Source organism: Schistosoma haematobium, chromosome 3 (assembly GCF_000699445.3).
Source record: "Schistosoma haematobium chromosome 3, whole genome shotgun sequence".
Classification (NCBI taxonomy): domain Eukaryota; kingdom Metazoa; phylum Platyhelminthes; class Trematoda; order Strigeidida; family Schistosomatidae; genus Schistosoma; species Schistosoma haematobium.
In genome coordinates, this window is record NC_067198.1 from 36622526 (window position 1) to 36636900 (window position 14375).

Below are 14375 nucleotides of genomic sequence, written 5' to 3' on the forward strand. Positions count from 1 at the left end.
CCGATAACCTTGGGTGTTCGACCTTAGATTCTCATAAAATGTCTTGACAAATACGTATGACCAGACGTTTCGAAATGTTTGGCATAAATACATCACATTATTCAGATCGACTTTGTCTACTCTTTGTTCCATTAAAATGTATGAAAACAATGATTAATTGCTGTACATTCATTTGTTTGAGGGAAATTATCTCTGCCATTGTTGTAATATAATTAGTCCGTTGTTAATTGTCATAACAACAAATGATGTGTGAACTAATCAATTATCATCAATGAGTTAATGGATAGTGTTTATTTTTAGAAATATTACACTGTGTTGTAGATTTATGTAGGATTTTTGTAGGTTTTCTATTTTAAAAAATTGCCATTGCAAAACGTTTTTCCCTATACAGCAAATAAACTAGGTTTTTGACGCAAAAATATCAAGTTATGTATCCTGATGGAGCAAAGTGAGTTTCGTAACTTCACCATTTCGAAAATTCATTCAGTTGGGGATATTTGATTGCACTAAATAGGTTTTAACAAAAGCCGTGCAATTTTCTAAGAAGCTTTCTTTTACAAGGTATTTAAAATGTAAAGACTTGAGAACAACATTTACAATTAATCAATCACTGAGTGAATAGTGATCAGTGTGATCTATATCAGTCTATTCGTTCCGATTGCTAATTGAATTTTATCTATAAAGTTGCAATTTGCACACTAGTCTAAGTGACTCGACATCATCACCTAACAGCTCAACATAGCGCACACAATGTATAGTCTCTTAGACTAATGAGCACATTACAACTTGGTCGATAAAATTCAATCAGTACTAAAAAGGAATTGACATACACGACATTGGTCCCTGCTCAGTAATCAGTCAATCGTAAATGGATCTCATTCCTGATGCAGATCAATTGAGGCACGAGTGGCCTCAGTGGTGACATTTCTGACTGTGAAGGTGAGTGATACAGGATCGAGTCCGCCAGGGAGCATTGATTCTTCCAAGATTTCAGGTACGTACACTCTGGTGATGAGTATTGGATATCATAATACCTTGATCCAGCGTTTATTGTTTAATTCCTCCAATCACCTAACAACTATTCGTACTGATCCCTAACTAATTTACAACCTATTTTATTGTGACGACATCTCTCTTTAGAGCCCAATATGTATAGTCAGTGCATGAATTGTATTGTAATCACGTCTCTTTTGAATTTTCCAGTCGTTAGATTCACGATATGTTATAAATGCCTTACGAAAATGCGTGATTACATGTGGTCATTATAAAGAATTAGTCAAATTAAGATGTATTGGAAAGGAAAATTCATATTGATAAATACACGTTTTGAAATTCCACTGGCCCAGTATTATAAGCATACTACCTAGTAAGGATAATTAAATTTACATTTATACTGAGTTATTCTGTATCATGAAGTAATCGTAGGTTTCTCCTGAAACACTTATTAGACGCTTGTTTGCTGAGGACAGATGATTCTGTTTCGTATACGAATAATTCGCTATATACAGTATAACTGGCGAGCGAATAATCTGCCACACGTCAACTGAACTTAGATCAGTTACATGTTGTCCGCCTGATTATCATGTAAATTAAGTAATATAACATATAAAGAAGGTAAGAAAATATAAACGGCAATCAGACATCTGTCAGGTTGTCTATCAGTTTTTCTAAAAACAACAACTGATCACTAGCGGTTTTCACTTACACAAGATGCCGTATAAACTATACTTAATTTTCTTGATCTAGCACTCTAATGAGACCAGGTGCCGAATAGCTTGTGTTTATTGCCGCTCGGTTCTGAAAATGAAACTGACTCAGTTGTTAATCTACCAACTAGTTTCAATTCATTATCATTACCACAAATTATATTTCACATTAAGTAATAGCAATTGGTGACTAGAAAGCTTTCAAATATAGTTTTTTTAAACTTTTCTATTCACCAACACATGGAGATAAAATTCCAGAGATGTTACTGTTTTTTCTCCTTCTTCTACTTCTCTTAGCATTTAGATGTTATGCAGTTGAATGATAAGGATAAAAAAGAAGCTGAATCATTATTTACACGCCAGGTCGAATCTTTCCTGTCTGGAGTAATTGATGTGACTTGTCGTACTGATGATGTTCTACTACGCGTGAGTAAATTTCTATCGAAAATAAACTTAAACCAAATATTTCCACGCGTTCATAGTTAATTCTGAATGAGTTTTATACTTTCCAATTATTTTAACTTTACAGTATGTTAAAAAATCATAAATTTGATAGTCCAATTGTGTAGAATGAAACAGCTGCGTACGCTGCACGGATGCAATATGATCCTGTCTTACATCCCATATTATAAAATAAGCATATATTCCGTTTACTACTTATAAGTAGTTCGTTTGTTTTTCTGCATTAAGATAACTCGTGCACGTCACTGTAAGCTTAGAACTTTTTCCATCCGAGCATGACTCGAGGTTTGTGTAACATGGATAGTTGTGTTAAGACGGCATAGGTATTGTCTGAGTTTCAAATGACTTGTCAATTGTTTGATTTTTGATTTTGTGACGTTCTTCAGTTTAGTTATTACAAATCGGAGTTGGTTGAAAGTTGTCGGGACACTGATTTCATACTAACTGGATCTCTTTATCCAGACGCATGTGCATTCTTAAGGTAGATGACACCTGCTATCGGATTTAAACCTGGGTCACCTAGGGCCGTATTCTGAAACGTTACTAGTTAGCTGTTCCGGATACAACATATCTGTCAGACTGAGTTATTTACACTGATTAGTGACTGATATCATTCTTGTTTAGCCGTCACTGCTAAAAAATCTTTTTTTACCGATCAAGTCGTTTTACTTAAACTAGTTGTCACATTGGAACTTAGTCGATAGACCACGATCAGGATAAAAAAGAAAATGACAAACATGAGATCGGCTACTACTCAGTAGGTAATATACATAAATACTTATCCTTTTTCTCATTGGCTATCGCGTTTTTTCCCAATTCCATTAACTTTGGTTCGCGAAACTGAGTATTCTTAGCCTGTACACAGAAGAATACGACTTAAAGCAGAGCATATAAAGAGGTGTACTCAAAGAAAGAAGTACATGAGAATACTACAAATACTCTGGTTATTACAATTTAGACACTTGTTCTTTAATCAGTTTTAGTGTGCACTTCTACAATTCTATACATTTTAAATAGTTGTACATCACAATCATAGGTTTTTTCTTCACCATACTTGTTATGTCCTATGGCCAGTTAAATATCATGTGACAAAATTGCCAATGAGGATACCGACTTCTATGACCTTGTTCCTGTGCTAAACCATTGATGCATCAAAACAGCGCTAGCAACCTTGAGTTTACTCTAAGTCCCTATTGGTCCTCTGTATAGTAGTTTCACGTCTATCTTAGCCAGTTCAGTCCAGAACACATATATCAGCCTTCGCTATATAACTCGTGTATTTCAGATATATATTATCCATTATATATACGTTACTGCAGAGTATTTATGAGTTATAAACTGCAGACCAAGTATACGGCTATTCTTCTCCAATGATTATTACTCTAAGCACTTAATGGATTAATGAACTATATATAAGGATTAAGTATGTTACACTAATTGGTTACTGAGTAATGTAACAAATGTCTTTGATGCTAATCAAATTCTTTTAAAGTTTCAGTACGGCTACTAGTTTGAGTAATTCAACATAACATGAGATATGTTTTGATGTTACATTGCTTTCGAAATAGTTGGCAAGAAACTGTAAGGATATGCTTCATGGTAGTTGACGATTGTCCTAAAGACGTACCTACAAAATTGAGGGAACTGATACTCCTTGTGGAAATTGAACCTTCCACTACTTAACTTTACAGTTTGAGATATCACCACTGACATGCCGAAATAGTTGAATTCTATCAATATTAATAGGAAACCTTGGTGATGCACGAAGTCTATAGTTTCCTCCTGACTCCTTTCAATCACCTAATTGAAGTACGTTAAATTTTTAAGCCGCTAGTTATCAAATGGTGACGTAATCATTGACAATTTACTGCCTTAAACTATGTATCTACATATGATTTACTTAATTCCTTCTCATTTATTCCTCATTCTCTATATTTGTTATCTTTTTTTTTAAAAAAAAACACAGCTTATTATATTTAAACATGTGCCAGAAATTATTAAAAACTTAACAAAAGTTTATCCAAAATTAAAATTATCTCAATTCATCGTACAATTATTAACACGTACATTAGAAAGTTGTGAGTTGCCAAGCCAAAAAATTCTAACTGAAACTATTCATTCAACCTTATTTACTGATCCACAATGTCGTCGTCTATTAGTACCAATAATTCAAACCAGTTTAACTCATGTTTTTACATCGAAATTGGATAAGGTAATTCTTTGTTTACCTAGAAAAATAAAATACTTTTATCCATTGCCTGTACGTGTGTGTGTGTGTGAACGTGTGGTCATTAGTACATTTTAATTGTTGCTTTAATTAATGTTGTTATTTTCTAATGCATAAAATGACTTACACAACTGATATGTAATTATTTCAAACAGTGACGACACAGAAATTCAGATTGAGGTTATCCATCATGTGTTCAATGGTCAACAAGAGCGATATATTCGACTCTGTTACCCATTTTCCCATTCATATATTGTACGACTATTGCATATTGAAGTGTGATATACATTAGAGATCTTATTTCAAATCAGCACATTTGTGTTTTTTATTCGACTTGTTCAACCTGAGCTAGAAATTTATCCATTCTGTAGACAGCATTCATTGTGGCCCCACATTTTCTGGTGAAACACTAATAATTTAAACACACTACACAGTTGTTTTGTTTTGGTTTATGTAACTTATCAGGAATGCACACTTTGTTTCAAGCAAATGAATTTCTCAAAAACTTTTTACTGTTCTGTGTAATGATTGTTTCATCGTTAACACATGTTTGAACAAGACCATATCATAGCTGCTCATTATAGCTTTCAGGAATTCATCTTGTGGCTAGTCAAATATTTAGCATACGAAATGATGATCCATCTTGTTAGCGCGACATAGATTAGATTAAAGCATGTTCCGTGCAAGATTGTGTTGGTGCACGCTGATTGGTTATTTCTTATCCAATCAGCGCTAGTCGATACTTGGAGAAGACTAGAATCTTCTCATGTAAAAACTATAAATATACTAGTGTTTTTCTTATCGTGCTTACCCCCATCTACCGTTGTTATTTGGAATATAATTTCTTATCAGAAGGGGTTTGTGGAGATTTTAGAAATTTTCACAGATTGAACTCATGAGTCAGTTGAAGCTAGACCATCATTGAAAACCTGGAAGCACTAGACGACCGTTTCGTCCTAGTATGGGACTCCTCATCAGTGCGCATCCACGATCCCGCACCCCGCGGGATTCGAACCCAGAACCTACTGGCTTCGCGCGCACTGCTGAGGAGTCCCATACTAGGACGAAACTGCCGTCCAGTGCTTCCAGGTTTTCAATGGTGGTCTAGCTTCAACTGACTCATGATTTAAATATAATTTCTTTCCTGTTCAACCGTGTTATGATTTGGGACTTGTCGAGTGAACTGGTGTCCAAGATTACTAAGAAATAGGAATAGTTGGGTTGTAATAAGAGAAATTACAACACATATTGGATACGGACAAAATTTCCTCGATAGATAATAAAGTTTGTTTGCTACTTCTGTGATATATGGTACGTGAATATTTATTACAAGACAAATACGCTACAATATAGTGTTTCGTTCGCATATTTTTTTAGACGTACAAATAATATAAAATAGTCTTCCGAACATTTGCACATATGATAGGACCGTTGAGTGAGGAATTTTAGAAAGTGAATGGATCATTCAGTTATGTGATAGACCTGTTCCATCCACCTGAGATGGCTATAAGACATTCGGCGTATTATTTACTCATCATTATTTCGGCTGCAAGCTATTATTTGAAATGAAAAGTTAAACTCCAAAACTTTATTGGATCTAAAACTTGACACTGTTTCAGTATACGTAAATAAGTCTTTGTCATCTTAGAAATTCCAGCTTAATTTAGTGCTTTATCAAACATTCAAATTTGTTTAAAACTATCTGTAAATTGTTTTTATACATGTTTGTATGTATGTATGCACACTCTCATTTATTATTATTCTCAATGTATACTACTAGGTTCTCAGTTGTAAAATTAACGAGAATACAGCTATAATGGATGTTTGGTGTGATGTATTGCTGTCATTTATGGACAGTTTTACAAAAGCCACTGCATCAACTACAACAACATCGAGTTCCTCATCATCAACCACTCAGTGCATTGGTGATAATTCTGTTGATAATAATCATGAAGCTAATCAGACCGATGATAATATTGATAATACTGAAGATGAATCTAAAGCCATTGCCTCTGTAACAACACCAACAAGGAAATTATCGTTTACATCTGACAATTCTAATCAGAATTGTTCATATTATGACAATCAATCGGATGAAGTGTTTCATTTGTTAATAAAATGTAATTTTCTTCGTTGGACTATGCAACAGTTGTCACGTATTCTACTATTTATACATCAACGTAATTCTACTTTATGTTGTGGTGATGATAGTAGGTCAGATTCTCTTTCAACTACCGGTAGTAGTAGTAACGGTGGCAACGGATTCGGTGGTGTTTCTGGTGTTGTCAGTGGCAATAACAAAACATTATCATCATCTAGTAAGGTTTCACCTAAAAAACGCCTTATACATCCTTCCTATCACCGGTTACAACCAATTATGGTAATTTATCTAAATGTGCATTTATCATTCATTTTAAATACTATTTATCTAATGTAATGTAATTATATTCAATGTTATATTGATTTCTGCTTGTGCAAGTGTGATTAATGTGTTGTTCGCGTCAGGGATCACCTGTAGATTTTACGATAATTTTTGCTGTCTCTTATCTATAAACGTGAAGGTCTCATCAAATGGATCTTGTTGTCGTTTATGTCGTTCAGTAGACTGTAGGGATGAATTTAATGTGTAGAAAGTGTTCATTGTAGATTAAAGATGTCAATTAGTATAGGAAAACATTGGAAATTAAGAAAAAGTGGGCATTTGTTTCTGTTTGAAGAACAGAATCCTGATAATCGGATATTGAATTCATGGGCAAATTAAAAAATGCTTCTTCGTCCATTTTCAAGCAATCCTCCAGGTTGGATTCTAGAAACGTTTATCCTTTTACTACTGGACGTTTTATTGTTCCAGTTATTCGGAATGTATCTTGTTTTCCCCCTTAATCATTGCTTTGATTTGTGGCAAATCGAGTGAATAGAATAATATATGACTGTAGACTTAGCAATTTTCTTGTGGTTTTGGTATTCGTATGGTAATTCTCACCTATTATCTGTCCGAACAGGAAATGTTCGATCCGTGATGAAAACTGTCTTCACAATATATCCCTTTTTTATTTATTAGTGGAATCCTTGCACCATATAGCATACTGATATAACATTGGGTCTGCTATGTTCAAACCAATAATACCAATACTCCTACTAAATTACCTGACGTGTTAACGCTTTTTGGGACATGTATTATCCTTACCTCGAAGCTTCAGTTATGACACGACAACATGATAGGTGGTGTAATTTGTCTTTATTGACTGAATAATTCACATGATCATATGTTTGAATTATAGGACCACAAAGCACCATTAAGAAATTGCACTATGTGCTTAAGTAGGACAATATAGTACAAAGTCTGAATAACATGTTCATTATGAACTTACAATAATCTGAAGGCAGAAATAGGATACAACAACAGTCATTGAATTAAATAGAAGCTTAAAAATCGCATAAACGAAGTGTTTATTAAATACAGGTGAAAAGTATGACATATTGTTAGGCGAAAACATGACTTGCGTAGTTTGTCATCTTCACTTATTTGTTTCGTCCTAACACACACAGTGAAGACCAAATTTGTTCAATTACTAAATCCATTATAGCAACTCACGTGTAATTGAGTTTGCTCACATTTAATTCGGTTACGTCATTTTGTTAACTTATTAATGAACTGAGTCATTCGTGCAACAACAACAACTTATCTATATCATTGTATCTTTGTTATTGTTGCGAATGTATGAACATGTGTGCTTGAGCGTTGCTTACTGCCTACTCACTTTTTCACGCTGCATGTCTTACTACTAACCGCTTAATTGATTCGATGATTCATTCACTTCACTATGTATATATGTGTCCATGTTATTCATATTCATTGCTCTCTCTCGCTTATCTGTACTCGCTTACTCGTACTCATATTCGCTGACTCACTCGCTTGCCTGCTTGCATTTCGGCACCTGTAATTTTGGATATCTGTGTGTGTGGTCCCATAATAAACGTAATCAACACTTCGTACTCGCCTTCTGATTAATATACCGTTGGGGCGTTATCTAGTGACGGTTATCAAGACGAACTGTATACGAAGTTTAAGGATTATACTGAATACCGACCACCACAACATGCTGATCTAGTATTACATAACGTTGAGATTCATTTCACGTCATAAATAATGACTGGCACTACTAGGCAATGGATTCTCTTCCGCTATTTACTTATTTCGCTACGAGTTATCAAATTGTGAAAAAGAGTTTGAATCGAAACCGAGTCTACGGATTTGTCCTTAGCTACTTGTTAGGACTACTCACCTGTTAAGAGTGTAACTGAATCGGAATAAAATGTTACTGTCAGTACCACTACCACTACCATTTATTCTGGTACTATAATAATCAAACTAAATGATATTGTATGCTTTGCTGGTTGGAACGATAATTCAATGATTATAGAGTTCAACTTCCATCTACTACATCACATATTCGAACCCTACTCCATCTAATTTAGTTTGGGCTACTTAATAATATCACTATTCCTCAAAGTTGTAGTATGGCTCCAAGTGCAGATCTGTACCTGAAGAATCATGTATTAATACAATTCTTTTATCTGTAAATAATACGTTTTTTTCTTTTGATAATGATTTTTTTTTTCTTAAGGGATGTCTATCCACTGTACTATTCTCTTCATTACAAATGCTTACAAAATGTAGTTGGATAAAATTTTTTCAATCTGTTTATTATACCAGTGAAGAATGTTGCCAATGTAATTACTGTCATAATTTACAATTAGTAAATATCTATGATTTTCTACATGAATTATTCACTCTATTCTCATTGATGCACTTATATCCTGGTTATCCAGCGCCAATGTTTCAGTCAAGATCTGATAAATTATGGACAGTTGGTCGTTATTCATGGGATGATGATTATCATGGTGAAAGACAATCAGAGCACTCTGACAAAAAGAAAATATCACATAGGAATTCATCACTGACTCATAATCATAATGATAATAATAGTAATAATAATGTAGAACTATTCTCTCAATCATGGATTGAAATGTTAACATTGATATCAAATGCTGAGCTAGATGTTATTGAAGTACTGATTGAACTTGTTATGGAACCATATTTTATTAATCCTAACTTAGATAATAAAGTGAGTTTTTTCTGTGATATTTCATGAACTGGTTCGAATTGTCTTCGACGTTTGTTGTTTTTACCGGACTGTGTGGGAACTCCACTGACTGTTATACATCATCGGTAGTATGACTCATTCTGTGTAATCCGTCTCTGTAAACCAATGATAATAAGATAACTTGTTTTTTAATCAAAGAGGGGTTACATAATAAATCTTGGTAAAACTGTCATGTAGGCTATATTACATAAATGTTCACAGATTGAAATCATGAGTCAGTTGAAGCTAGACCATCATTGAAAACCTGGAAGCACTAGACGACCGTTTCGTCCTAGTATGGGACTCCTCATCAGTGCGCATCCACGATCCCGCACCCCGCGGGATTCGAACCCAGAACCTACTGGCTTCGCGCGCGAACACTTAACCATTAGACCACTGAGCCAGCATCCAGCGGTGTTAATGTCTAACTGCTGAGGAGTCCCATACTAGGACGAAACGGCCGTCCAGTGCTTCCAGGTTTTCAATGGTGGTCTAGCTTCAACTGACTCATGAGTTCAATCTGTGAAAATTTCTAAAATCTCCACAAACCCCTTCTGATATATTACATAAGACATTTATTGATGTAATTGTAACTACACCGATAAAATGATTCAGTGTCAACACTCAATTAGTGAATTGTGTGCAACTATGCACAGTTTTCCACTAATACATAATAATCACGAATTGTATTTCACTTTTCGAAATGTGAATAATGTTGGCTGTGAATATGTGTCTGTTGATTGAATTCGGAATTTCAACTCGTTGATCAAGTTCATATATGAAAGCGCTTATTCACTAAAATCAATGAATCCTATAAGCAAATATTGTGTGTGCAGAAGTTTTTTTCAGATTATTTGACTCCCTTCTCTAACAATTTTCCCAATATTACTTGCTTGAAATGTTCATTGAGGCTTTTGTCATTTTGAAGACATAATTATTTCTATGTTAAGACCATGTTTAGCTGTGGCAATTTTTAAAAAGAAATGGAACACTCAGCAATTTAAACCGTACCTCATACGTTTTGAAATCTTTAAAACGTCGGGAAAATGTCATTTTTCAGTGTATTTACAATCTTCATTAACATTTCAAGCAGCTTATCTGTTTGATTATTGTGTCATCAAAGTTCCTAATGTCTTTCTTCTGGAACCTATGGTGTTACTTTCTGCCAAACACTAGTAACAAGAATTCTACCAACTCTGTCATTGTATTCTTGCTTCAGACAATCGATAGATGATGCAAGTACTTATGTATTTAGTGGCCCGTGGATCTGACTCCTATTTAGATCGTATAAATGTTTGCTATCGCCTATTCTCGTATATCATCGTCGACTTGAATCGCGTTAGTCAATAACGGAATTAAATAAGTCGAATAACGAGAATTGACTTGTGAATACACATATTTTGTACATGAAGCGAATGAGACAGAGCAAAGCAAAATGACACGTATGGAAGATGGCTGGGAAGCAAACTTCATTTTTGTCAAGCGTTACTCAATATTTATAGTCAGACAAAATAAAGCTACAGACATGTGATGAGTCATGGGACATGAAGTGTACACACATGTACGCTCATATAAAAACAGTCAAGACTGATAAGCGAATAATTAACAAGGTCAAAATATGACTCAAGTAGAATGAATAGAATGGAATGTCCGAAAGCTAGAATAAGATATATGGGCTTAAAATAATGACTGACACTACATGTACACAACCCTCTAATCAAAACAGTGAAATTCTAGATGAGTGGTCACAAATGCCTTTATTGTTCAAACTCATGATCCACATGATAGTATGAATAAAATACAAGACAAATGTTTATTCTGAATAGTAGTACAAACATGTCCTTAGTTGTCCAATCCTGCTACAACGTTAGGATTTCATCACAAAAAGACAATTCGAATTGCGAGTTATTTTGATCAGTAATTAGTGTGCGCTTTCGACAATATCTTTTCAAAGTTATGTACAATAATGTTTGTTTTTAGGTTGATATGACTAAACAGCTGGTAAGTGTTTTTTAGCGAGTTAGTTTTCTACGGGATGGGGACGCTAACTCCATGCCCAACCCTCCTCCTTTACCCGGGCTTGGGACCGGCAGTAACTCTGGAAGAGCTACAGGCGGAGTTATGACTAAACAGATTAATACAATAATAGTCACGAATCTTTACTGCCAAAATATGTGATGGCTATCTCGGAAATCTGATATTTTACTGACCTATGGAATATTAAAATACGACTTGTGACTACGACAATTAATGTCTGGCAAATATACCGTTCTGTGTAGCTTCTTGAACAATCTAAGTTGCGTTATAAAAGTGCCCAAGCAATGTTTTGCTCATTGGTCCTACAACAGAAATAAACCATCCAATCCAGGTTATTAGAAAAAAAATGTCAGGATGAATCAAGAAACCATTACCTAAAATATTGATTTATAATGCGTTTACATCTGATCATAGATAATTAATGTATGCATACAATCAGAATGTTAACCGAATTCCTCTATCTGTGTTTTGCAATAAGTGTTATTTTTATTCTTTTAAATTATCCAAACAGTTTCTATTGATTTCTGCCCAATCATCGTCATCATTAATAACAGCAAATACACCAGCAGTGTGTCACACAGAACCTTGTTTAACTAGCGATTTAATTGAATTAATTGCACAATGTTTGACTGGATTCGCAGTGGAACAAGCTCATTTATGTGTAGAAGTTGTGCCGCCCGTGACTAGAATTCGTATTGATCAAAGTTTAACTAATCAGTCAATTGATATGAGACAAAGAGCTTGTGATTTACTATTATCGTTATGGCATTCTATCGGTAAATGAGATAAACTTCATAATATATTGGTTTTATACAAAGTTTAAAGTGTAATGTAATTTTGTTTATTATTGTTGTGTATATTTTTGTCAAGTTTCGGTTATTCTCTTCAAAATGAAATCATCATACTCAAAAAGTGAGATCAACTATCTGCATCATGCTTAAATATTGCTTCCCTAGATTCTTGAATGTCATTAATTCGTTATTATCAACGTGATTTACTTATTGTCAATGCATTAGTAACCGGTTGATTGGTGATCTCACCAGTTAGTCGTCTGTAACCACCGGTGTTTTGGCTAATTATGTCTATACAGTCATACTTAATCAATATAAGGTCTGGCACAAGTGTAAATTGCCCCAAGTTGCCATTGAATAATAAGGAGTTCGGTGGTTGAAGGTAGTCATTGGAATATTTTAACTCAACAGGCTTCTGATAGAAGTGTAGTATTTAAATTTGCCCATATATAACTAATAGCTTTTCCTGATGATCTTGATCTTCTTTGATTATCGTTAAACTTTAACTTGTCGTTGTCTTCATATTTATTTTGTTTGTCTCTCTTTGATTTGATTCTTGATTCTATAGTTATTCATGATTTTTCTGACTGATTGATATATTCCATATGTCTATCGATTGTTGATTGACCTGAGTCCCAAACTTCTAAAGATCCCCTGGTGTCTGAGGAATCCGTGTGTATTAGTTTTGAGTTAATGTTGATTTTCAAGACAGGTTGATGAACGTGGGGCAATAATATTTGACTGCAGCATAAAAAGGTTTGCTCAGAGTTTTTGGCACCTGTGTGTCTGGGACCACAGTATTGAGTTGTGCTGTTTAGGCTGTAACGAGCTTGGCTGGTGTTTAGTGCTCCTGAAAACATTGTAAAATTATATTTTTACAGAATAGATTTATGGTTATGAATCAACCAGTTGTTCCTTTCATTAATCCTATGCTTGTATGAGAGATTAAGTTATAGATACCTTAAAATGACGAAACCGTGAACGACTTACGAAATAGCTCATGGCTCCTTCGAACTAACAGACTCAATATGTAAATGTAGTACATGACTTATTCCAATGACCCACACGAAGATGAGTGCATTTATTAGAAGGGAACCAATCGTCTTCAGCTGCGTGTTACATTCTATGGTGACTTTGCACACCTTTATGAGTCATAGTCGACCTTATTTTGGCGAAAATGTTTTAAAAGGTGGTGACAGTGCACTGGAAAATCGTTCTACTGTAGTTCAGGATTTCTATGACGTGTGCTTACTCACTACCCTCAACCGTCCAGTTCCACGGTGTTACCTTAAAACTAGTGAATTGAAACTTAATAATTTGTCACTTCGATATAGTGGAAATAGTAATGGGATCATAGTATAGTAAGGGACACTAGTGATATTATCATGTGTAAAAGTTAGTATATAAATAATTGTATTCTGACCTAATGCGGACGTGATTTTGGGACTTGTTTGGAGATGGGTTTTGAGAATCAATAAATCTTCACTGCACTAGTCTTTCGTGTTCTTACTTTGTTATGGGAGTTGCGGTTGTTCTTTATTGCCTAGTAAAATCAATAAGACCGCGGAGAAAACATATTCCATACATAAATAAGGGTGATGATACGCGGAAACAATAATGCATATTAGAAAATACGTTTATAGAATAAGATGATATTACTGATGTCTACCATTATCATCATCGTTATTGGTTTCGATATACGTTCTTTTGTATCCATTTTTCGTTCAATGTAGATGATCGATCAAAAGTGAATTATATTCACATATTTCTACCGAATGTCATCAATATGGCTACACTGCCACTTCCACGTAAGTTCTCCTCTTTTCTTTTTGTATTCTGTATAATCAAATTATATAGAATCATATGTTCTATAAGGGGAAATAATCAATCATACCCTCCCTCTACACATGTTCACACATACAGTGTTTATTCAAATCTTACTTTATAACGTATAATACTTGCGGTGAATATGAAATAAGAAAGAAAGATTAGTTTAATGTCGTAA

General features: G+C 34.4%; 1 protein-coding gene across 1 annotated transcript in view; it reads left to right on the plus strand.

Annotated features, from left to right (window-relative positions):
• The window catches only part of MS3_00005680 (uncharacterized protein), a 93840-nt gene that overhangs the window by 35960 nt on the left and 43505 nt on the right, over positions 1–14375 (plus strand). Inside the window, exons 16-21 of the mRNA XM_051213770.1 lie at positions 2004–2132; positions 4135–4380; positions 6176–6775; positions 9024–9524; positions 12091–12355; positions 14104–14178. Coding sequence (XP_051069774.1) covers positions 2004–2132; positions 4135–4380; positions 6176–6775; positions 9024–9524; positions 12091–12355; positions 14104–14178 — 1816 coding nt within the window. The remainder of the gene's footprint in view (positions 1–2003; positions 2133–4134; positions 4381–6175; positions 6776–9023; positions 9525–12090; positions 12356–14103; positions 14179–14375) is intronic.